The sequence below is a fragment of the Ochotona princeps genome, chromosome 13 (genome assembly GCF_030435755.1).
Source record: "Ochotona princeps isolate mOchPri1 chromosome 13, mOchPri1.hap1, whole genome shotgun sequence".
NCBI lineage: Eukaryota > Metazoa > Chordata > Mammalia > Lagomorpha > Ochotonidae > Ochotona > Ochotona princeps.
Window position 1 is genome coordinate 13789040 of NC_080844.1, and position 26398 is coordinate 13815437.

Here is a 26398-nt window from a genome sequence, read left to right on the forward strand (position 1 = left end):
TTAGCCGGAATGTGAACCAACAGCACAGCAGCCAAGATTGGAACCAGCACTCGTACAGGATGCTGCCATGAGAGCTCCCATGTAAAGCTTGAAGAATTCAGATGAACAGAAACTACAAGATGGAAACTCTTATCATTTGAGACATGGAGATGAAGCTCTACCAAAATCTAACATACTCTCGAACTATACACATATATTAACCAATACTTTTTTTGTTTTCTTTTTTAGCTTAGGTAATTTGTTACATCCTGTGCCACCAAAACAATGTTGATACAGAATGTCAGGTCTAAGGGATGGCCTCAGCATAATTATATAAACTCCAGTTTTTATAAAAATTTTTTTTGTCAACACCTCTATTTTTTAAAAAATATTTATTTTTATTGGCAAGTCAGATATATAGAGTGAAGGAGACACAGAGAAGACGACCTTCTGTCCAGTGATTCACTCCCCAAGTGGCAACGGCCTGTGCTATGCCGATCCAAAGCCAGGAGCCAGGAACTTCCTCCAGGTCTCCCATAAGGGTGCAGGGTCCCAAGGCTTTGGGCCGTCCTCGACTGCTTTCCCAGGCCACAAGCAGGGAGCTGGATGGGAAGTGGAACAGCTGGGATATGAACTGGCGCCTGTATGGGATCCCGGTGGGCACGTTCAAGGCGAGGACTTTAGCTGCTAGGCCACCATGCTGGGCCCAACAGCTCTTTTTCTTATCAGAATTTAAGGTTTATTTATTTGGAAGGCAGATTTACAGGCAGAAATATATATAGAGAGAAAGAGACCAGTGTCCCATCTGCTAATTCTCTACCTAAATGGTTGCAACACTGCAATAGCTGGAGCTGGGCCAAAGTGAAGCCAGGAGCCAGGAGTTTCTTTTGGGTCCCCCACATGGGTGCAACGTTCTCAGGGCTGGAGCCATCTTTCATTGCTTTCCCAGGCTATTAACTGGGAGCTGGATCAGAAGTGGAACAGCCGGGAAAAAAACTGATGCCCATATGGGATGCTGGTGCTACAGGCAGAGATTTCAGCTTGTGACACCACAGTGCAGGCTCCTACACCTACATTTTTGGCTTAGTTGTTTTAATCTGTAAGTGAACTAAGAAAACTCTGCAGGGTTAAGGAAATATGCTAAACTGGGGGTGGGGTATTGTGGCACAGTTGGCTAGGGCATCACCTGTGATGCCAGAATTTCACATGGATGCCCGTTTGAATCTCGGCTGTTCTACTTCAGATCCAGCTCCTTGCTAATGTGCTTGGGAAAACAATAGATGATATTCCAAATCCTTGGGCCGAGGTACCATGGGAGACCAGGATGGAGTTTTGGGCTTTGGCTTGGACCTGGCTGAGTCTCAGCTGTTGCAGTCATATGTGCAGTGAACCAGCATTTAGGAGATTGCTAATTCTGCATTTCAAATAAACAAATAAATATTAAAAAAAATAATGCTACGTGAATTTGGGGGCAAATTAAGGTAGTTCAAGACATGTCTGCTTGTTTAAGAATCTGGAACTCAGGCCTGGGTTCAAATGCCTGTTCATGACTGATGACAGGATAATGGATTGAATCTCTTTCACTGAGTTTTCTTAAGGAAGGGTTTCTTTTTTTTTTTTTTTAGATTTATTTATTTTTATTGGAAAAGCAGATACAGAGAGGAGAAGAGACAGAGAGGAAGATCTTCCGTCTGTCGATTCACTCCCCAAGTGACTGCAACAGTTGGAGCTAAGCCAATCTGAAGCCAGGAGCCTCTTCCAGGTCTCCCATGCCGGTGCAGGGTCCCAAGGCTTTGGGCCATCCTCCACTGCTTTCCCAGGCCACAAGCAGGGAGCTGGATGGGAAACGAGGCTGCAGGGTTAGAACCGGCGCCCATATGGGATCCTGGCATGTTCAAGGTGAGGACCTTAACCGCTACGCTATCGCGCTAGGCCCAAGGAAGCATTCGCGCCAAGCCCAATGAAGCATTTCTTAATCTGAAGTCAATGAAAAATATGAGAATATTGGTAATTTCAGTAGGAAAAAATTATGTATATTTTTGCTTAGCTCTAAGTAAAAAATAGCTTTTCCTTGAAAGATGAATGCAAGTGAGCCACAGCAATATTAGTGTTGCAATTAGAAATTAGTACATATAGCAATCAGAAAATTTCAGATTAGTTTACAGCTGTGTGGATCCCAAAATAAGATGTAGCTCTTGCTAGTTTTAAATTAGCCCTTAGATCAACTGAAAAATCTTTTTGTGTATTAAAGCTCATATCAAAATTTTATTTTATTTCAAAATATTTATTTTTATTGCAAAGGTAGATATTAACGGGAGAAGGAGAGATGAAGAGAAATATCCTCCATCTGCGGGTTCACTCCCCAAGCGGCTGCAAGGGCCTGAGCTAAGCTGATCTGAAGCCAGGAACTTCTTCCAGGTCTTCCTTTGTGGGTAGAGGGTCCCAAGGCTTTGGGCCGTATTCCACTGCTTTCCCAGACCATAAGCTGGAAGCTGGATGGGATGTGGAGTAGCTGGAACATGAACTGGTGCTCATATGGAATGCCGGTGATTGCAGGTGGAGGATTAGCAAACTGAGCCATTGTGCTGGCCCAATCATAACAAAATCCTAATCTCTTGATAACTTCATTTCAACATAATAGGTTATATTTCTAATTCTGCTTCTTTTTAAATGCTCAATTCATTTTTCTTCTACCCTTTTCTTTCTACTAGTTTTAAATTCCTTTTGCTTGCTGACATCCACACTATTTACTCCTTATACCATCCCATCTACCAGGCTTGAGCAGAGTAGCTAAGGGAGATATGGGAAGTATCATGATTAAATGATTATTATTAAATGCAGGTGAAAGTGAACTATGCCAGGAATATCTATAAAGAACAATACTATATTTTGTTTTGTATTTTTAATTTTATTTAATGCTTATTTCTTATATACATGTTCATATTGATACTATAACCCATGTGTATACTATTTATAAAAGATAATTTAATTCTCTGATTAAAAATGACAATTTTGATAGTTATATATCCTTATGACTAAAATTTATGAAGAGCTTAATGTTTATGGCTAAGTTGCTTTAAATCCAGAATTATTCAAGATTTCCTCCTGATTCAGCTTTATACTTACTAAGTATACTTACTATATATGCCTCCAAGAACCATGTTTGAGAAACTTACAATCTAAGGACCAAACATGCATACAATTATCAAATAAAAATCATGGCACAAAACACTAAGTGTCAACAAAAGTTCCGAGATTACGACAAGATAAAAAGAAATAGACTGAAACAGCCAAAGTTTCATGAAAAGAAAATAACTTCAGGTAAAATCCAAATTAAACTAAAAAAAGGGTATCAGAACTAAGAAAAACAGCGTAGAGGGAGTGGCATGGGCTGGCAGGCTAAACTGCTGCCTGTGGTGTCGAGTGTTCCAAATGGGGGCTGGTTCAGGCCCTGCCTTCTCTACTTCCAACCCAGCTCCCTGCTTGGGGGCTGAGAAAGCAGGGGAGGCACCTGTGTGGAAGGCCTGAAACAAATTCCTGGTCTTGGGCTCTGAACTGGCTCAGTTCTGGCCATTGCAGCCATTTGAGAACTAGTGGATTGAAGATCTTGCTGTCTTTCCTCTCTGTAGTTCTGCCTTTCAAATAAAAATAGAATTAAAAAAAAAAAAAAAGCTTAGAAATGGAAATAAGTATATATTCATAAATCTGTATAGTTTTCACAGAAAGTTTTATTACGAAAAGCTAGATATTACAAATTATAGCTGGGAAAGGATGAATAATAGAGACTTTTCTTCATATGGTCCATTTGTTACTCATACACAAATATTCAAATTCAGTGTTTAAAATTTATGTGGGCAATAGTGTAGTGGCTAAATCCTTGCCTTTCAACTGTTGAAATCCCATATGGGGGCTGGTTCATGTCCTGGCTGCTCCACTTCCACTCAGGTCCCTGCTTGTAGCCTGGGAAAGCAGAAGAGGATGGCTCAAAGCCTTCACCCAGGTGGGAGACCCGAAGAAGCTCCAGATTCCTGGCTTTGAATTAGCTGTTATGGCCACTTAGAATCAGTGGATTAAAGATCTTTCTTAGTCTTCTTTACTGTAAAATTTGTTTTTCCAATAAAAATAAATCAGTCTTTTAAAGAGAAAAGTAAAAATAAAAATAATGTGTAAAAAACTAGGAAGGGAGGGAGACTTACCAATAATTTCTCACTGGCAAAATCAGTGTATGGTTGTCTAAAAATAAGAGGGCTGTGGCACTGTAGCCTAGTGGCTAAAGTCCTCACTGTGCACAAGATGGGATCCCATATGGGTGCGGTTTGGTTTGTGTCCTGGCTGCTCCACTTCCCATCCAGCTCCTTGCTTGTGGCCTGGGAAAGCAGTCGAGGACGGCCCAAAGCCTTGGAACCCTTCACCCATATGGGAGACCTGGAATAAGTTTCTGGCTTAGACCTGCTCAGCTCCAGCTGTTGCAGCCATTTGGGGAGTGAGCCAGTGGAGAATCTTTGTCTTTCCTTCTTTCTGTATATCTTCATTTGCAATAAGAAATCAACAAATCTTAAAAAAAAAAAAAAAAAAAGAATTGATAGTATGGTTTACAGGAAATGTAAGAATTTAGCATGAATAAAAACGTCTGGAAAACCCAACTCCTGCCTTAGAAATCACTGTGTTGGGCCCAGCAGCGTGGCCTAGCAGCTAGTCCTCTCCTTGATTGCCCTGGGATCCCATATGGGCGCCGGTTCTAATCCCGGCAGCTCCACTTCCCATCCAGCTCCCTGCTTGTGGCCTGGGAAAGCAGTCAAGGACAGCCCAAAACCTTGGGACCCTGCACCTGTGTGGGAGACCTGGAAGAAGTTCCTGGATCCTGGCTTTGGATCGGCATAGCATTGGCCATTGCGGTCACTTGGGGAGTGAATCATCAGACGGAAGATTTTCCTCTCTGTCTCTCCTCCTCTGTGTATATCTGACTTTGTAATAAAAATAAACAAATCTTAAAAAAAAAAAAAAGATATCACTGTGTTAAAAATTGGAGTATATTTGAAAGCATTTCTAAAATACAGGCATGAGCAGTGGAACAACCTTAAATCGCTAATGTTTATTATATACTGAACCATAACAACATCTTCACGTGGCTGTTTTAAAGGAGAATAAGAGGGCCTTAATTCAGAGCATGCTCAGATAACCACAGTCCAGTTAATACAAGGAAGGCCCAGTCAACAATGAGAAAAATTATACACTGTTCGTCTTGCTTCAGGATTAAAACCATCAGGACTATGTATTCTGGAGTGGGAAATAAATCATCAAGAAGACTAAAAATCTCTTTATATTTATTCTTTTCACTCAAGTAGAATGGAAATTAAAAGTTTCCACATCTGTCAGAGATATAACCACAATCTAAACATATTACTAAAGGGCAAATCTGAGGGGAAACACATCACAATGAACGCAGTAATTTACTGAGCACATGGATATGTATGCCGTGCCCTTTTGTTGCTCATCTTCATGAATATAGAAAGTGTAAGTATTCTGATCATAAACAAGGAAATAAAAGCCTAGCGTTGAAAGGTTAAGTGAGCTGTCCATAGGGGAAGTAGAAAGGTGTGAATTAACTTTGGCCTCAATCTAAAACATTTTCCCCCAAGATTTATTTACGTGAAAGGCGGAATAACAGACGGGGAGTGACAAAGGAATTTCCCCCACCTGTTGGTTCACTACCCAAGTGGTCACAACAGTAAGAGGCTGGGCCTGGAGAAAGTCAGGAGCTTCATCGGGGTCTCCCATACGGTTGGTGAGAACCCAAGGACTTGGACCATCTTCTGCTGCTTTCCCGGTGCCTTAGGAGGGAGACGGATGGGAATCGGTTCTCTTATAAATGTTAGTCATTGCAGGAAGCAGCTTTACCGCCTATGGCACAACACTAACATGGGTTTCTTTCTTTTTTTTTCCCCCCTCACTGCACTACCTAGTGTATTCTATTTCTTAGAAAATTATAGTCAATACAAAAAATGTTTCATTCTTGCTAGGGTAATTTTAATTAAGCAGCCTCATCTAGAGATCCAAATCTCTTCCAATTAACTCCAATGTGCCATTTAAGGATTACTGTTTTTTAGGCACTTATTTATTTGAAACGCTGAGTTAGAGAAACACAAAGGTATTCCATCTGCTAGATCACTCCTCAAATGGCCACAATGGCTAGGGCTGGGCCAGGTCCAAGCCAGGAACATCCTCTGGCCCAAGCACTTTTCTTCCAACTGCTTTCCTAGCTGCATGAGTAGGGAGCCCAATCAGAGGTAGAGAAGTTGGGATTCAAAGCTGTAATCATATGGGATGCCGACATTGCAGATGGTAGCTTAAGACACTATGCCACAATAGTGGCCTCTAAATATCTTTAGTTTCTACATGAACTATGGCATAGTTAAGAAGTGGTGAAGATCAATTGCTACCTTTGTCTGAAGATGACAAAAAAACAGGTCTGGCTCAAGTTTTCAGAAGCATTTTATAAACAAGGTCTTGAAGAATGGGTAGAACTTAAAGACAGGATGACAAAAAGAACACTTTTGTGTTCAGAGGAAAGTGAGCATGCCAGTTTGCCCTGTGATAAAAAACTGATAAATGGAGAAAGGCTCTAAAATGGTTGTTGGCCCAGCACATAATTCAGTTGTTATAACAGGGAGCACAAAATTGTGTGTGAATAATGAGGTAACACATGGCTTGGAGGAACAGGCTAAAGAGTTTGAATAAGGAAGCACAGACAGTTTTGAGCAAATAAGATGATTTTTTAAAATGGTGTTTTCATAGATTATTCTAAGCACCAAGCTATGAAGAATGGATGGGCACTATGATTCAAAATAATGTGTCCTGAAAATTCAAGCAGTTTCAATTTTCAATGAATGTCCAATTGAGTATGTGTGGTGGTGATTAAGGTTTATGTGTGGGAAAGTCCAAGTACAATAGACGCAGTAAAAAAAAAAAATGAAACACCATAATAAATGCAGAAAGGTTTCACGGAAGTCCAGGGAGGACTGTGTCGGGAGCTAAGCAAGGCTTCTGGGACAATCTGAGCATAGTTTTAAAGATGAAGAGTTGGCCAGGTACTAAAACTAAGTGAAGGAGAGCAGCCAAAGCAAAAATAAGGCAATTAAAGAGCAAGACTACTCACAGGACAACAAAGTGCAGTGTAAGGGGATGATTAAGGCAGGCTGTGGCTGCATTCTAAGTATGTTAGGTCTTCAAGGTTAACTTTTATCCTTATAGGTGATAGAGAAAGTGACAGGTTCTCAAAAAATAGAAACAGCGTAATAATAATTCTGATTTGGGGGGCTGCCATCGCATAGCAGCAAGCTTATACCTGCAGTGCCAGTATCCCATAGGAGCGCTGGTTTGTGTCCCAGCAACTCCACTTCTGATCCAGCTCCCTGCTAATGGCCTGGGAAAGCTAACGATCCAAATCCTTGCACTCCTGTACTTACGTGGGAGACCTGGAAGAAGTTCCTGGCTTTGGACCAGCCCAGCAGATGGAAGATCTCTCTATGTCTCTCCTCTCTAACTCTGCCTTTCAGATAAAAATAAATACTCAAAATTAAGATAATTGAGATTTCAGCAATTCTTCACTCCATAAGCCAAACTGGATCCAAAAGAAAGAAAACTGGAGCCAGATAAAGAAGAATGTACAATATTTGATCAGCAGCTGGACTTGGGAAGAAAGAACGCAAAGAAGGAAGAAAAGACTTTTAGCTGACAGAAAAAAAAAGAGTGGTCACACCAAAGACTAACAAAAAGTTAACTCACGTGAAAAGTCAGGGAAATACAAGTGGTTTAGTTTTAGACAGACTAAAAACACTGTGTGCACACAGGGGATTAGTGACTGGCCAGTTCAAAATGACGAGGTGGGGATGAGGTAAAGAAGTCAGGAAAAAAGAACCAAGACCTCCTCAAACAAAGGGTCAGGGTGAGAAACTGGGTCCCCATTTCAAGTCATATTTATGGATTAAAGATGACAAAAAAAAAAAAGAGGCAACATGACAGAGGAGGAAAAAAGCAAACCACAGAAAAAGAACAGCAGTTTCATCGCTGTAACATGTTATGCCAAGGATTTGAGGACTAAGAAAAAAACATCTATTTGCTGATTAAGGAATCACTCACCATTTAGGATACTTTTGGTAAAGCTGAAGACAAGAAAGGAATGAAAGTCAAATTATGAGAAGAGACAATAAAGAGGAAAAAAAGAACCTGAATGTCATAAACAAGGGAATGGATTAGGAAAAAAGAGTGTATGTTAAATACTTTCACATATAAAAGCACTAAAGAAGGCAGGCTGAGAAAATGTAGATGCATTTGGAAATGGGATTTGGGGTGGTGGGCAAAGGAATGTTATCTGTACTATCTATGAAAGCAAATACAACTGTTAATGGTTTTTAATTCTCCAATTGTTGGTGTGTAACTGTCAAAATGGGTTTTTAATATGACTAAGACAAAGATGTCACAGAGAATCTGAAACTAATAACCAAAGTAAAACTGCTTTAACGGAAATGAAGAAAAAATATCAGATACAAAGCGCATGGGATTATCAGAACATACTATCCTTCCTCTGCAAAGGTATATAAATGTCTGTAACTAACATTCTTACTGATTGCCGTTGTTGGAGGCGGCCAGGGGATGGAAGGAAGCACACAGGTCTCTCTGCTCTCCCATCTAATTGTTCTAGACACTCTAAGGTTACATTCTTTACCTAGTCCCTAGGTTCAAATAAGTGATACAAAACAAACTCAACAAACTCCCAAGTATTTACTGTGAGGTACAGCAATAGTCAAGTTTCTGGAAGTATCTTTCAGCAGTGGAGGGCTTCAAACCTGAGTTCCATTCTTGCAGTTTGCTACAAAATTCTTTGTATTTTTCTCTATACGTTTAATTCTAGCAAAGTAGGAGGTAAGAGAAGCAGTAACACATAATAGATTCCTTGCTAAAGAAGTACAGCAATGAAAGAAAGAGAAGTTGATCAACATTCAAAAGGCCTGATATAGAGTTTGGGTTTTTATAAGTGGTTGTAATTTTCAGCCAATGATGTTTGTGTTTCCAAATCATTCATAATACTAAAAAATAAACAAAAAACCACTCTCCCTTCTTATTAACTCCTATTACTCTCAAACAGCTGTTAACTACAGTAACTTAAACAATATTTAAATATTAAACTTAATTAAAACAATGATTATATCTACCAAATGAAAGGCAAGAAAAAATACACACACTCATTTACTGGTGTATTCTTTGACCTATTATAAATACAGTAGGAATCAAATTTATCAAGATTGATAATCAAACTGAAGTTAGTTATTTGCAAAGGATAAAGTAAATTAGCTCCAGTTGCTAATAAGTTGCCGCCAGTTTAGTCTACTGTGACAGTTTATAGAATATAGACATCACTGCAATCTAAACTCCAGAAGGGCATTTTCCTACATAGCAGTGGCCTAAATTGACACTGAGTATATGTGGGAACTCAGTATAAATAAATCCACAAATGCTTAATAATTTAAAAAATATGTAACTTTCAAAAAAATAAATAAAAAAAAATATGTAACTTTCATCCTAGAAGCAACACCATATCATGCTTATTTCCTCCATCTTTACACAGTATCAAGCTTATTTCTTCCATCTTTACAAAGAGAAAACCTGGCACTGAAAAAAACTACACTTGGATCTGAGTCAAATTTTGTTCCTCAGAATAAGCAGAGGTGAAATTAATTTCACGAAAAGAACTCTGTTTTACTCGTCTTATGCACTGTAGTCTGTTGGGTCTCTTGATACTTCTCTCAAATGAACAAAATAAACTTTGTGTTCAATTTCTATTCAGGCCCAGCCTAAATTAGGATGGTTGTAAATATGAAGAGGATGGAAGAAAAGTGCCACCCTGGTTACACCAGTTTAAGTATCTGCTGTCTTTCTAACGTTATCAGTAATGTCTTAGGAAGATGCATGTTCTTGAGCCGGCTCCATGGGGGTAGTAGGCTGTCTGTCTGTGGCACTGGCATCCCATATGACCACAGGTTTGAGTTCCGGCTGCTCCACTTCTGCTCCAGCACCCTGCTGATGGCTGGGAAAAGCAGCAAATGATTGCCCAAGTCCTTGGACCCCTGCACCAAAATAGGATACCCAAAAGAAGCTCCTTGGCTCCCAGCTTCAGTCAGTGTGGCCATTTAGGGAGTGAAATAGCAAATGATGGATAGCCCTGTTTTTCCTCTCTAATAACTCTGCCTTCCAAATAAAAATAAGATCTTTAAAAACAAAAACAAAGATGCTGACACAATCCTGTGAAGTTGGGTGTTTCCATTTTATAAATGAAGATATAAACAGCCTCTGAAGTTAAGTTCAAAGTCACACAACTAATGAGTAGTGTGATTAGATTTTTAAGATTTCCTACTCTGAAGTCCAAGCTATTACTACTAACCATACACCCTCTCAGGTTTGGGGCAGTTGCCCTCAGTTGTGTTAGCAACACTCGGTAGGTTTTTGTAGACGGATGTCCATTCCCTCTCCTACAGAAATTGTGATCTCATTAATCTTGGGCAGGGTCTAACCATCTATACATATTTTTGAAAATGCTTCCCCAGCAATGCTAACATGAAGCTGGGTTGGAAGCAACTGATTTAGACAACACAAGTCCTGCAGCCATTTCAGGAATCTACCTTGAGGTATGTTAAGGAGGTACGAAGATGTGAATAAGTCAGTGCTTCCGGAAATGGCAGCCACAATTTCCAGGTTTTCTGTTGAGAAGTTTTAAATGCCTCTCCAGCACTCCTTGGCTTCTTCTCACTTTTATGGAAGTCTCCAAAGGATATGTTTGAGAAGCCAGGTTAATTTTTGGACATTAGATCTTTTTAAAGACTCACTACATGAAAGCCAAAGCAGGAGACTCTCATAGGGAAAAAAAATTAACTACAAAATGTCCCGCTGCCCCAGAACAGGATTCCAACTAGAATCTAATTGGAACTGGCAGGGGTAGGAAGTCAGAGTCTTCTCTCAGCATCTTTAGTATTCCACAGATTTTCTGGATGCTAAACTACATGGAATAGAAAACCTGGAACATTATAGGACGTTAGTTCCTCATCTCTCACTCCTCACCCTCAATACCTGGAAAAACAGCCATGGTCATGCATTAGTTCATTCAACAAATACTTCCTGATTACTTGCTGAATAACAGGTAAGTGATGATTCAAGATCAACAATGATGAGTAAGTTTCTGCCTTCCAGGAGATGGTATACCGTGTATTTAAAAAAAAATTACCACTCTTAAAACATTAACTGATCAAAGATAAATCACCAGTCATTCATCTGAAAAAGTCTGACCCGATTCCTATCATTGTAAACTCTCAGAATTCTAAGATTCAAAGAAATGTCTGTCCTTCTGGGAGCAGGCGACTCTGGGGTGATATGTGTCCTGGGTATGGCTGACCTAAACTGCGTTTACAGCAGGAGCTTTAACTCAATACTAGGAGTTGCACCATCTGCTTAACAGGGAGGCAGATGACGTTAACTGAGAGTTGTAGGCAGTCACAAATATCATGAATAGTTCGTGTGAGTGGCTAGGACAACGAAGTGAAAGACTTGACCGGGAAAAGGGCGATTTGGGTGACTCCAGAAAACTCATCATAGAACCCAAGCCCCAGAATTTGGACAGCAGAGGGCGGTGCAGTCGACCTCACAAAAGGAGTCAGGACTGGAGGCTTCCCAGAATGGGCGAAGGGCCCCCAGGAGGGGTTGTAACTTCCTCAGTGCAATCAAGGATCAGAAAAGTACAGCAAGTGCTCCGTGTCAACTCTGGTGGCCGCTTTCCATAACCTCTCCTCCGGTCTGACCGTTCAGGCTCCCTTGCGGATACTCTTGACCTTACAGCTTTGGGGTGGGGATGGGAAGGAATGAAACCAACCTATCAGGCTTTTCAAAAGAAATGTTTATCCTTGGCTTTCTTTGGGGGTCGGGGGGAGATGCAGGGAGCGCAGAGGGAAGGTTTAGCCATCGTAAGGTAATCTGGTGCTTCCTGCCGGTATAGCGTTGACACTTTTATAACATAGTGCAAGGGTTGGGGGAGGGAGAGGAGGGCAAGATCATAAACAGAAAAAAAAAAGAGAGAGAAAGAGAAAGAAAAGAAACTAACGCTAGGGGTCAATTCTAACGCTTCAAAACCGAGTGTTCCAACACAACCACACGCCGCTCTTCAGCTAAGTTTCACTCTCGGGTCTGCGACCCTAGCCGCCCGATCTCCCCCCTAGCTCCCCAATACAGACTCCAAACTTCCTGTCCCTGGTTGTAGAACTCCTGTCCAGCACGCGGGACCCGGCTCCGGCAAGGGCCAGAGCGAAGGTCGGCGGCTCCCGTTCTCCCCCGCCCCCAAGGCAGCTAGTACCTGTCCAGCATCTGCTGTAGCGCTTGGTCCGGCATCTTCCGCGCAGCCGGCGGCCCTCGGCCCTCCCCGGTGGACCCGTCAGGGCCAGGCCCAGGGACAATAGCACTGAGAGGCGGCGGAGTAGGCCTCAATCCGGCGGTAGCCGCGAACCCGCCACCAAGCCTCCTGGGGCGGCTCCGCGAGCCCGGCGGCGGCTGTGCGCGGCCAGCGGGCGTCCGGAGGAGGCGGTGGGGAACGAGGAGGAGGAGGAGCCTGGGGCTGGGAGGCGGCGATCGCGGCCCGGGTTCCTGCCCGTCGGCCCAGGGTTCCGGTCCATGGACCGCGGGGGCCGAGTTGCTGTCGGCGGAGGAGCTACCTCTGTGAGGTAAGAGTCGCCGCCTCCGTGTGCGCCGGGGTCACGACGCAGGGCGGCCCAGAGCAGCCTGGGAGATGTAGTCCTCGGATCATCCCCCCACCCCCGATAGAGGCTGCTCAGCCCGCCGCGACCACCGCCGCGCCCGCCGCAGCCCGGCCGGCGCCCTCCCGTTTCCTTCCTCCAGGGAGGGGGGAGCATGTCCTTCGGGTCGCTTTCCAGGAAGCTGCAGGATGTGCCGCTCCGCTGTCAGTAGCAACAAGGTCAGCCCTCCCGGTCTGTTTTCTTTTTTTTTCCTCCCCAGCCGCAGCCCTTGCCCTCAGGTGGGACCAGCGAGCCAGGTGAGGGCAGGGGGCTGGAGGGACATTCCTCACTAGGGTCCCCAGCTCTCGGCCGCGGCGGGTGGGCGGACCTGGGCGACGGTGGGGAGAGAAGGAGGGGGAATGGCAGAAGCTCCTTCAGAAGCCCCGGGCGCCCGGGACCCGCTTCTCCAGCGTCACAGTCCGATTTGGGGTGAGGGAGTTACACAGCCCCCGCCGGAAGGGTCCGAGGCTTTAGTGCGTGCAGTTTATTCCTGAGGGAGCGGGTGGCTCGACGGTTCCACCCGAGCCTGTCGGGGTGTGCCGAGGGTGGGGCGGGAGATGTTTCTCTTCCTCTCTAGGAATCTCCTGAAATATGTTTGGGCTGTCCTAGGGCTCGCAGAAGCCTCCAAGTGGAACAGTTCGGTGAATAAACAGCGCTTGCTTACTCAGCTGTGGCTTGTCAGGGCTGTTTCTCACCGCTGCTAGTCGCTGTTAACCATTTCTTGTCTCCTTGACACCGCCCAGCAGGTGGATTGGAGTGGGTGGGGATCAGCAGAGAGGAATCGCCAATCTTCCGTGGCGGGGTTGTTCTCTGACCTTCTAGGGGCTAGTGTTAGCGGGAGGTGAGAGCTGTTGACTACCACGGGTGGGTGTTGGAACGACCTGTGGCGTTTTCTCGTGTTGTGATTGGTGGGACGTCTGGTAGTCTCTCCTTCATTACGTCTGATGTCTGCTGCAAGATGCTTGCCTTTTGATAAGACAGTGGTTTCTTGATTCCAAATGTAGGAATTTACGATCAGTAAAATTAACGATCTGGTCGCAGTTTGCTTTCTGAATGTATTTGATCTAGCCCGTGCCGTGACCAGAAAAACAACAGCAACACGTGACTAGAGTTTACTTGGCCTCCAGTTCCTGAAACGATTTCACGAGAGGCTTTGGAAAATCAAATAATGAATGTCTCACCTTTTCTTCATGATATGAGCAACAAGCCCATCCTGGGGAAGGAAAATTAGTATTTTCCTATAATGACCTCACTCAGGGTGTCTAATATTAAAAGCAATGTTTGGTTACTTGTACTAAACCTTTACTGTATAATTGTATCTTAAGCAATTAGCAGCCACAACAAGCAGGATATGTGCATCTTACTAGAAAATAGAATTTTAGCGTAGTAGATTGGACCAATGCAAACTCCATTTTAGCTTTATGATTTTCACTGAAAGGATCCTTACCTCATTTTATATTTGTTATTGACCCTAAATTGGAAGATACAATTCTGTTGACAGCAGAGCCTTCTTATACCAAAAAAATCTGATGTTTTCTCTGTGAAAAACTTGTTTCCAGATTGTCAGACTCTTTGAAGCTAAAACAACAACGGAATTGTTTCTCATCTAGAGGGAGAATAATCATGGCCTGACCCAGTATTCCACTTCTGGGTATCTCCCATGAAAAATGAAAGCATGTTTACACAAAGACTTGTTTGTGGATGTTCTCAGCAGCATTATTCCTAGGAGCCAAAAAGTGGAAAAAACCCAAATACCCTCCAATTGACCCACGAATAAGTCACATGTGGTATATCTGTACAATAGAAAACTGTTAGTTAATAACCAGGAATGAACTTTGGATACATGTTGTAACATTGGGTGATCTTGAAAACATTATTCTAAGTGAAAGGAGCTAATCACACCAAACTACTCTGTACAAATATTAGGAAGAGGCAGATCTCAAGTCGGTGTTAGTGGTGTCCTTAAGACAGCCTGGTTTGAGTCCTGGCTCAGCTTTTGATTGCAGCATCATTCTGTTGTGCCTGGTGGGAAGGAGTAGGTGGCGGCTCAAGTGTGTGGCTCCCTGCCAACCAGCTGGAGATCTGGTTTGAGTTCTAGGCTTCTGCTGCAGCCTGGCCCTGGTCCTGCTATAGGGGGCAGTTGGGAAATGACCTAACAATAGAAAGATCTTTGCCTTTCAAAACTAAATATTATTAAAAGAACATGCAAGTCAATAGAGGCAAAGTGGATTAATGATTGCATAGAGCTGAAACAGTTGAGGAAATGGGAATGATTGCTAATGAAGTTTCTTGCCAGAATGATCAAAATATTCTAGAATTAGTGGTGATAGTTGTATTTTGTGAAATACATCAAAATTAAGAAAATAGGATACTGTAAAATGAGATTATAGTGACAGTGGCATAGTTATGTAACTATAAGAATCTCTTCCAGTTGTAATTTAAAATGAGTGAGTTTTATGGTATTTAAACTACATCTCAATAAACCTATTAAATTTTTATTTAAAATGTTCAAAGGGACATCTAAAAAAAAATAAATAACTGGTGGCTCTTTTTTAAATAAAGATTTATTTATTTTATTGGAAAGACAGAGTTACAGAGAGGAGAGAAAGAAAGATCTTTCATCCACTGGTTCCCTTTCCAAATGGCCGAAGAGGCAAGAGCTGAGCTGATCCAAAGCCAGGAGCTTCTTCCAGGTCTCCCAGTCAGGTGCAGGGTCCCAACGTATTGGGCCATCATTCAGTGCTTTCCCAAGCCACCAAACAGGGAGGTAGATGGGAAGTGGAGCAGCCAGGACACGGATCAGCGCCTACTTGGGATCTTAGTGCTAACAGGGGAAGGATTAGCCAATTGAGCCATCACACTAGGCCTAATAACTGCTAATTCTTTATCAAACTTTTCTTAGTATGCACAAAAATATGTCTGGTAAAATTGACAAAATAATCCTTGGATTTGAAGAGGTGACAGATACTGAGAATTTCAGTATTATATGTCAATTTTTTTGTTTGTTTTCTGTGAACTCTTGCATTTTCCAGTATGACTCAGAATAGTTTGAATTATAGTTTAGATTTTAAATGCTTAAAAGTTAGTATGACCGGGCCCGGCGGCGTGGCCTAGTGGCTAAAGTCCTCGCCTTGAACGTGCCAGGATCCCATATGGGAGCCGGTTCTAATCCCGGCAGCTCCACTTCCCATCCAGCTCCCTGCTTGTGGCCTGGGAAAGCAGTTGAGGACGGCCCAATGCTTTGGGACCCTGCACCCGTGTGGGAGACCCGGAAGAGGTTCCTGGTTCCCAGCTTCGGATTGACTCAGCACCAGCTGTTGTGGCTCACTTGGGGAGTGAATCATCGGATGGGAGATCTTCCTCTCTGTCTCTCCTCCTCTCTGTATATCTGGCTTTCCAGTAATAATAAATAAATCTTTAAAAAAAAAAAAGTTAGTATGACCGAAAAGAAAAGTTGAAATATGGTGCTGCATTTTAAATAGGATTAAATGTTTATGGAAACTGATAATCAGTGGAGTAACCAATATGACTATAGTTCTCTTCCTGCATTTTCCCTTAAAGATATATTTTAAAATACAAATTAATCCACTGATCATGTATAAGTAGTCTCCCAGTTTCAGAGGACAAGAACAAAGACAATGTTGAGTTATCATCTTAAAAGCATCATGAAATATTTCAAATGGACTTCTCTGTCAGACTGCAAAACAATATATTATCATAACGTCCTTTCAGTGTACTTGTTTTGAATCATCTACCAAGGGGTTCCCAAGAGGAATTCCATGGAGAAAGGATCAAATAGATCCTCTGAGAACTGTCAAGTACCAGATTTAGTGAGAAACTGTAGGCTGAGTCCTCATTGCCAGCCATAGAGTGTTCAACAGATGTTTCCAGAGACCTAAGATATATGCGGGGACTCTAGTTGCAAAGTTACATGCAACTACCCTTTATGAATGTACACACTACCAAAACATGCATTTGGGAAAGTAAAACAAAGTATTTACATATGAAATATTATGTAATGATATGGTAGCACATGAGCAAGTGTCGAATGAATGGCCTAAACATATGAAGTGATGTAGAAGTCCCCAGGAGACTGTTGTGGGCTGACAAGTTAAAGAAAACTTTGTAAAACAGGGAATTTAAGTTTTACCTTGGAGCAAAGAGAAGGCATTTTGTAAGTGAAGCGGGAGAGTAGACTCCTGGGTTTGGATGAATGAAAAGGCAAGAAGAGAAGTTTCACCTCTGTGGCTTGAGAATTGGATTCGCTGTTGTGTAAGTGGAAAACAGTCGATTGGTCAGCCAAGAAGTAGTTAAAAAGGTCTGAACCTGTTTGTGAAACAAATGTTTATTGAATGTACATGACAGGCACAGAATTAGGCACTTAGAATGAGGTGATGAGCATAAATAAATGTTTTTCACTTTTGTGGCATTTATAAGCAGGAGATGCAATCATTCACATAGATTTGCAATTCTGGTGCTTAGTGTTGGGAGATGGTGTGACTGGGGATTTGACCTAAACAGGAAGGTCAGGGAAAGTTGTTCTGAAGAAGTGTCCATGATGCTGAGGCCTAAAGAAGAGCGCTTGTTAAATACATACAGGGAGGAGGGAAGAGCGTCCAAGGCGAAAGGACAGTATGTGCAAACACCGTGAGAGGGAAAGCCCCTGTGATGAGTAAGAAAAGCTGTAAGATGAGATCTCGGGGCAAGATCAGCCAAAAAGATCAATGAGTGACAGACTAGGAAGGTAAGAACTTCCAAAGAAGGGATTTTATTCCTGTACCATGAGAGAAAAAAACTGCCTCTACAGAGAGGTGTGTGTATCAGAAATACACACCAATCTGTAGAAAATGGGGAGTTCACCTATACTGGTTCCTAAATCTGCTGTGAGTCAAAAATTACCCAGAAGATTCTGATTTATGTGTCCTGCAACAATGCCTGACTTACTGTCTTTTTTTTTTTTAAAGATTTATTTATTTTTTATTACAAAGTTAGATATACAGAGAGGAAGAGAGAGAGGAAGATCTTCCATCCGATGATTTACTTCCCAAGCAGCCGCAACAGCAGGAACTGAACCAATCTGAGGCCAGGAGCCCAGAGCCAGGAGCCTCTTCTGGGTCTCCTACGTGGGTGCAGGGTCCCAATGCTTTGGGCCGTCCTCAACTGCTTTCTCAGGCCACAGGCAGGGAGCTGGATGGGAAGTGGAGCTGCCAGGATTAGAACCAGTACCCATATGGGATCCTGGCACATTCAAGGTGAGGGCTTTAGCCGCTAGGCTACTGTGCTGGGCTCTTTCTTTCTTTTTAAACAAGTGTTCTGAATGATTATTAGACTGAGGCTCAAGAATCTTTGCACAGGTCTTGCAGAAGTTGAGAGCTTAAGTTCAAACATAGCTTTGAGTCTTAGCATAGTCACCCTGGAGCTCAGCAACTTCGGGCAGGTTACAGAATCTCTTTAAGCTGATTTCCTCATCATTGTAGACAATTAGAGAACCTGCCTTACCAGGTTTCTAGAGAAATTAAATGAAGAAGATCATTCAAATTGTTCAGTACCAGACTGAGCATGTGGATAAGAGCTCGCTTGGTGTTAGCTGATAGTTACCAGTACTGAAAGTTCTCCAGCAGAGGTGAGAGCAGCCAGGGTGTCAATCTTGTGGCATGCAGGGTTGAAAATAAAGACGGATAGGCCTTGGTTGGGATTGAGACACTTGCCTATGGTAAACATTTTCAGACATTTGCTATAATACAGCTATAATTCTTAAAGATCCTTAATTAGGGTAAGTAGTTCTCAAGTAAGTAGTATTTCTGGTATCCTATAAAAAGACATTTATAGGCAGACTTGGTCCCTACAATGTATGTTATATAGTGCAGCTTGAAGTTGACCTGGTTTTCTTAATTTTACACAGTCTTCTCTGGCTAGTTAGAGTCTCTGCTCTTCCGGATTCTAGGGTTCCCTGAGAACTTTCTGCAGGGAGCATGTGTCGTAAACTCTGATTTCATAATAGTGAAATATGATTTGTGTTTTTTATACTGATGACACAAGCTATGATGGCCACACTTCTTTGCACCTTAACACCACTCAAGGGTTCTATACCAAATGGCACAAACGGTCATGTATTATTTGCAGTCACATGCATGCAATAATAAATTTATAAGAACAGTTTTATTTGATGTTCAACTAAGCATTAAAATATATTCATTTAATTAAAATCTTGACTTAATTTTTATATTTTTAATATTGTATATGATGAATTGGAGGTTGGTAGACTTCTGTCAGATCCAAAGTATGATAGTTGCCTTAGAGAAAAAGCATTTCTGTGATGAAATTGCAAGTTAAATTGGTTGCTTTGCCTTGATACACTATTTCTGTTTTGAAAGGCAGACAAAATTCAAAGCGCTTGTGTTGCAAGGATGCTGTCAGGAAAAAATTTGGAAATCCTTTATTTGAAAAGGGACTTGAATTTAAAATAAAGATTTTGTGTAACTCAATAGTAAGAAAAAAATACTATTTTAAAATGAGCAAAACACTTAGATATTTCTTCAAAGATACAAATATAAGCACATGAAGAGATACTATCATTAGCCTATACATTATAGAATAGGAATTTTTTTAAAGCATTTATTTATTTGAAAGTCAAATTTAGTGAGAGGAAGAGACGGAGAAACATCTTTCACCTGTTGGATCACTGTGCAGGTGGCCACTATCCCCAGAGCTGGGCCATGCTGCAGTCAGGAGCCAGGAGCTTCTTCTGGGTCTCTCCTGTGGATGGCGTCCACCCAGATACTTCTGCTGCTTTTCCAACGCCATTTGCAGGAAATTGTATTGGGGATAAAGTGTTGTTACATGCTGCTGTCACACCTGGCATTTTTACCTTGTAGGCCACAATGTCCGCCCCAGGGACTTTTTTTTAATGTATATGTGAAAATTTTGGGCCCTTTTAGGATTTTGGTTTTGGTTTTATGTATTTTACTTGCTTGCTTTTAAAATTTTGTTTCCCTTCTTGGAAAGTTCTTAACCCCAGATTGATTAATAGCTGTTGCTCTTCAAATTTGACTTTCAAAGTTTGCTATTACTCTAAACCACTGTTGATTTCAAGCTTTTGCATAAAGTTAACAGTAGTTCCTTCTTACAGCGAGAGATCAGATAGATCCTCTGTTGGAAGGAATAAAGACAGCTATCAATCTGAAGTGGAAAATGCTGTAAATAGAGACTCACTGTAGTACTGAAGGAGAAATGGAAGTAAATTACCAAAGGAGAAACATAGAGCTTTAGAACAATATACACTTAATCCTTTGTGACTTACCTAGAACTCAGATAGAAGGGTTGTAGGCTGACAAATAAGAAAGGAAAAAAAAAAACGGCCTTTGGGGAATATTTTTTAAAAATATTAAACTTTTTTTTAAATTAAAGACTTATTTATTTTTATTGGAAATGCAGATATACAGAGAAAAGGAAAGGTGGAAAGATCTTTGCTGGTTCACTCCCCAAGTTGCTGCAATGGCCAGAGCTGAGCTGATCTGAAGCCAGGAGCCAGGAGCCTCTTCTGAGTCTCCCACACAGATGCAAGCTGCCAAGGCTTTGAGCCATCCTCTACTGCTTTCCCAGGCTATAAGCAGGGAGCTGAATGGGAATTGGAGCAGTTGGCACACAAACCGACGCCCATTTGCAATCCCAGTGCATGCATGTCGAGGATTTAGCCACTGGGCCATTGGGCCAAACCTAAATATTAAACATCTTCTGCTCTGTGAAGCAAAAACTTACAAGTACACTGATTTACTATTTTCAGTCGCAGCTTGCTGAAAGCAAAAGAAGAAAAAGACTATGCAACCAGGTTTTGAAGGAAATTTCATCAGTTGACAAAATACATGTGCAGAAAAATCTATAGCCAGTATAATGCCTACCAGTGAAAAGCCTAAAAGTTTGCTCCTTGGGATAGAACAAACCAAGGACATACTCTTTTGTAACCTCTATTCAGCATAGTATCAGAGGTTCCTGGCAGTTACACAGTGAAACAAAAGGTATTCATACTAGGAAGAAGTAAAACTAGTTTATTTGTGGTTTAAGACATCCTGTATTTGCACTTACCACATAACCTATAATTCCATCCCATGGTAAATATACAGAGAAAGGAAAATACATGCTTGCACAGACACTTGTATGTAAATGTTCATAGAATAATTCTAAATAGCAAAAAAAAAAATCACACAGATGTCTATCAGCTAGTAAGTGGATAAATAAGTTCGTGTGTCCTACAGTATAAAAGTATTAGACAGTTAGTGGTTAAAGTCCTTGCCTTGAACGTGCCGGGATCCCATATGGGCACCAGTTCTAATCCTGGCAGCTCCACTTCCCATCCAGCTCCCTGCTTGTGGCCTGGGAAAGCAGTCGAGGACAGCCCAAGGCTTTGGGACCCCGCAGCAAAGCACAGCCAACCCACCCTCACTCTGATTTATGCATGCACCAATAGAAGCAGTCTACTTAGTCTGACTTTCCCCTGATCTAGCCCACATGAGGCCAACAGGTGTTGTACCCCGGCCTGACCTGTTCTGCCTTCATCCCAGCTCATGCTGTCTGGTAGGAGTGATGGTCCAGCAGGGGAGCCCTCCACGTTCTCCCTACCAGATTCGCTCCCTCCCCTCCTCGGTCTCACATGTGCTGGTTGGGTGCTGTGACCTGGTTTGGCAGGGCCTGCCTCTCCTCAATATTTGCCAGTAGGTGTAATAGCCTGGCTGAGTCTGTCCCAGCCCCAATTCCAACTCACACTGGTGGGGGCTACAGCCTAGCCCAGCCCAGCCCATCTCAACTGGCTCCAGTCCTGACCCTCATGTGAACTGGCCTGTGTTGTGATCCAACCTGGCCCGACCTACACTTCATTCTGGTGCTCAGATTCGCCAGGGGGTGATATGAACTGTCCCAGCTTGATTCACCCCTGAACTGTGCCAAATGGATTCCATTGATTACAGTTCTCTGGCCTAGTCTGAGCTGTTCCCTATCATTGTTCTTGCGCTTGCCTGCAGGGACTGTGTCCTGACAGGAGTTTTCCAAGCTCCTGCATCAGAAGCTCTCCCAGTGCCAGATCATGCACACCAGTGGGTCTTTGGGCCAGCCATACTTAGTCCACCTCCTGTCCTGAGAGGAACAGTGGCCTTTCCTGAATGGCCTTCACCCGTTCTGGTTTTTACTGTTGAATGTTTCAGACCAGCCAAGCCTTATCCACACCCAGACACAGCACACACATGGCTCAGCAGGGGTAGAGACCCAACCTAGCCTGTCCTACACATACATACCCTGGTTCTCACAAGTACCACGGGGTGTTTGTGTCTAGACCAGTCTGGCACAACCTAGATCCAGTCCACACTTAATGTCAAGGGACACTGTAGCATGCCCAGACTAGACAGCAGTCCCAACTGTGGCCTTTGCTTTCACCAGTGGGAATCACAACCCAGCTATGATGTCCCCTTTGCTCCCCAGTCAGGCCTGTTCTCAGCCACAGATCTTGTGTGTGCCAGTGGTTGCTTGACATAGCCCCTCACCTGTCTTGGCCTTTGCCTTAGATGCTGTAGCCTGACCTGACCTGGCCTGCCCCCAGTCCCAACTCCTGCTGGCGAGTGCTGGAACCTGGCCCTGCTCAGTCTGCTCCCATCCCTGGCTCATGTACACTGGTAGGTGTGACAGCCTAGCCCAGCATGACCTGTGTTCCAGCCTGGTTTCTGCACTTTCTGGTGAGCTGAGGTTGGCTCAGCCCTACCCAGTGTGCCCCTTTCCAAAACCAATCCACACTTTAGCCGACAGTTGAAGCAACCATGCCCAGCTTGCCTAACTCCCAGATTTGGACCACATGCTCACCAGCAGGAGCTATGACCCACTAGGGCATTTTCCCAAGTTCCCCCACTTGGACCACTGCCAGACCCAGATCTCATTCATGCCAGCTTGTGGTAGGCCCTTGCCCAGCATAGTCTGCTCCTCCACCTTGGCCTAGTATGAGCTGGTGAATGTTGTGGCCTGGTCCGCCCCACAGCCTGTTTTAGGATGCACATGTGGGTGCTGCAGCCTGGACCTGCCCAGACTGTTCTTGGTCCCTATACCAGTGAGTGTTGGCAGGTTCCATGGTCACACCTAGCTCAGCCCATCACCACCCCAACTGTTGAGCTAACCAGCAGGCCCTGCATTTCCACAGGCTTTGGCAGAGACAGGGTTACCTAAGGCTTGGGGAGTTTGGAAGTTGGAAATAACAGCAAAAGTGTGTGAAGTTTCTTTTTGGAGTGATGAAAGTGGTCTTAATTTGATTGTGGTGATGGTTGTACAGTTCTGTAAATATACTAAAAGTTATCTATTGAATTGATACTTTAAATGGGTGAATTATTTGGTATATGAATTATATCTTCATAAAGCTGTTACTTTAACTCCAGGTGCTACCTTAAAATACATTGTTATAGAGAGGTTTAGTAATTTACAACATACCCATATACTATCAAAGTATACTATGATACAAATGTAACTTAGTTATAAAACAGTCAAGATAGTTTCAAAGTAATAGAATGTTATACAAGATTTCATATCCATCAGGTTTTTTTTTTTTTCTATCCCACAGATATCAACTTTTCCTAATTCAGTCTCTGGGGTATTGGTAATGTCTGGAGACATTTTTGACTGTTGCACTGGGAGGTGCTAGTGACAACTAAAGGGAAAAAACCAGGTATACTGTTGAACATGCTACTGCTTAGTTTATAGGATAGCCCCTTGCAACAAAGAATTGTGCATCTTAAAATAGCAGCGGTAGTGAGGGTGAGAAACCCAAACCTAATTTAAGCAAAAAGGAAATTGTCTGGAAGGATACAAATGAGCCCATAGAATTGAATGTAAGGCAGGAGAACCAACCTAGGAACAATCAAGTAGCAGCTACCTCGGAGGATCTTGGTAAAAGGAATATTCTGTGTGCTTAAAATTTTGCACTGTATAGAATGACTCCCCATTGATTTTATTCTGCTAATAGGAGTAAACCCTAATAAGGGAGCCTTTTACTAAGTTTTCTGGCCGGTAACACTGAGGCAGGGAATTATACTTCGAATGAAGGCAGTTCTGCGAAGGAAAGTAAAGTTATTAGCAAATTCTTACTGAACTGTGTTGAGAGTTTAGGTAATGGGGTTAGATAGGAGAGATCACATGACAAAAATACCTGCCTTGAGCTTACATTGACATTCTACCTTAATGAAGGTAGGATTGATGATGAGTATCCAAATCAAAAGGTATGTACATGTTCTTGGGTGTAGAAGAGCATGGTATAGGTAGTGTTTGTACTGTTATCTCATTTACTTTTTGTTGTTTTGTCTGTATATGCATATGTATGTAAGGAGTAATTCTACAAAATTGGATATTGCTAAAATTATTGCCTGTTGATAATGTGACTATAGGTTGGGAGAGGAACATTCTTTTCATTTTATCCCCTTTTACTATTTTCATTTTACTCTATGAGCATGTGTTTTATAGTTACAAAAATTTAAGGGTTAATACTTTGCATAATGATGAAGAGCCTGTTTGTGGGATGCCTGGGTTTCAGAATGCCTGAGTTTGAATCCTGACTCTGCTTCCAAGTTCAGCTTCTTGCTGAAGCACACTCCAGAGGCAGCAGGTGATAATCCTGTACTCAGATTCCTGTCACCAATGTGGGAGACCCACATTGAGTTCCTAGCTTTGACCTGGCCCAGCCCAGTCCCTGGTGCTGTAGGCATTTGGAGAGTGAACCAGTGAGTGAAAAATCTGTTTTATGTGTATCTCTTAGGCTTCTGAATTAAAGAGTCAGTAAATTAAAAAAAAAAAATGGTACAAATGTAAAGAAGATTCAAAAGCTTTTTAAAAGTTGCAATATTATATCAAAAAACAATTAAAAATAAAAAATTTTAAATAAAGAAATAAGTAAGTAAATAAATAAATAAATAAAAGTTACAATATCGTGGACCCGGTGCAGTTGCCTAGCGGTTGAAGTCCTAGCATTGAACACACTGGGATCCCATATGGGCACTGGTTCTAATCCTGGCAGCTCCGATTCTCATCCAGCTCCCTGTTTGTGGCCTGAGAAAGCAGTCGAGGATAGCCCTAAGTCTTTTTTTTTTTGTTCTTCTTCTTTTTTGACAATCTTTGCATAGTTAATTAGGGCACAATGGTTCAAGGGCTACAGAAAAGTGGGTAAGACTATTATTTCCACTTTTTTTTTTCTGTATCTGGAGTAAAGGGGGGATATTAAGGGAGAAGCCCCACCCAGCCTCCCACCCATCTTAGGTCCCCAAGTGGGGCATGCTCCGAGGGTCCTGCCTGAGCGATTTTGATAATTCAACAGTTCTGAATTGCTGCCAGTCTTGCCATTCCAAGCATGGTGAAGTCGCTGCCAAATCCACTGTAACCAAATGTGAATCCCTTCTTTTGATTTTAAAGTAAAATTTCAAGACTCCTTCCATGATTTTTTTTTAATTTTTAAATTAATTTATTTAAAAGTCAGTTACAGAGACAAGGAAAGAGACCTTCCGCCTGCTGATTTACTCCCCAAAGGATTGCAAAAGTTGGGCTGAGCCCATCTCAAGCCAGGAGACTAAAGCTTCATTGGGGCTTCCATGTGGGTACAGGGGTCCAAGGACTTGGGCCATTCACCACTGCTTTTCCTAGGTGTTATCAGGGAACTGTATTGAGGAACAGCCAGGACATGAACTGGCTCTCATATGAGATACCAACATCACAGGCAGTAGCTTAACATGCAGTGCCGCATGGGCTCCAAGAACCTCTCCATGATTTCTGTTACCAATGATAAATGTAGTTTTCACTGAAGGAGTTCATTCACTTTGTATTCAGTTTTTTTCTTCTCTATTACCATCACCCTGATCTTGTTTCACTTGAATAATATAATAACTTGCCTCCAAATCTTCTCTTTGGTTGTACTCCTCACTGTGGTCTTTATAAAGAGCCAAACTGATTTCTTTTTTTTTTTTTAATTTATTTTTATTGGAAAATCAGATATACAGAGAGGAGGAGGGATGATCTTCCGTCTGATGATTCACTCCCCAAGCTGCTGCAACAGCCAGAGCTGAGCTGATCTGAAGCTAGGGCCAGGAGCTTCTTCTGGGTCTCCCACACAGGTGCAGGGTCCCAATGCTTTGGACCGTCCTCGACTGCATTCCCATGCCACAAGCAGAGAGCTGGATGGGAAGCGGGGCTGCTGGGATTAGAACCGGCACCCATATGGGATCCTGGCACCTGCAAGGCCAGGGCTTAAGCTGCTAGGCCATTTTTTTACATTTTTAAAGATTGGCAAAACAACAACAGAGAATAAAAAGGTAAAATATGCAACTGAGAAACCTTCAGTGACTTGGGAAGCTTAAAATATTTACTATGTGGTTTCATGAAAGATTTCCAACTTCAGGTCTTAAAGCTCGGTTGGGCATCTTCCGCATTAGCTCTTCGCTTTGCCTTCACATGGATGGTTCCTTTACATTTATGTGTTACTCGTCAAGGAGGCCTTTAATAGCTATCTAATATAGATGCCCAAGCAGACTTTCCCTTGGTTACATCATCCTTTTATTCTTTTTGTATTCACATCTGATGTT

The 26398-nt window shown here is 42.5% G+C and overlaps 2 protein-coding genes across 16 annotated transcripts in view; one reads left to right on the top strand and one right to left on the bottom strand.

Moving 5' to 3' along the window:
- The window catches only part of MARCHF5 (membrane associated ring-CH-type finger 5), a 48286-nt gene extending 34671 nt beyond the window's left edge, over positions 1 to 13615 (bottom strand). The window contains exon 1 of one of the 5 annotated variants that reach the window (XM_058671360.1): positions 11101 to 11216. In XM_058671360.1, coding sequence (XP_058527343.1) covers positions 11101 to 11126 — 26 coding nt within the window. In that variant the 5' untranslated portion in view covers positions 11127 to 11216. Of the gene's footprint in view, positions 1 to 11100; positions 11217 to 12373; positions 12739 to 13473 lie in introns of those variants that run through there. The other 4 variants (XM_058671363.1, XM_058671361.1, XM_058671359.1 and 1 more) reach the window with 4 other exon arrangements.
- Positions 10611 to 26398, top strand: part of CPEB3 (cytoplasmic polyadenylation element binding protein 3) — a 214996-nt gene continuing 199208 nt past the window's right edge. For 4 of the 11 annotated variants that reach the window (XR_009246476.1, XM_058671347.1, XM_058671348.1 and 1 more), the window contains exon 1: positions 12803 to 12988. The gene's annotated coding sequence lies outside the window, so the exon portion shown is untranslated. Of the gene's footprint in view, positions 10662 to 10928; positions 11171 to 12597; positions 12738 to 12775; positions 12989 to 26398 lie in introns of those variants that run through there. The other 7 variants (XM_058671354.1, XM_058671355.1, XM_058671353.1 and 4 more) reach the window with 6 other exon arrangements.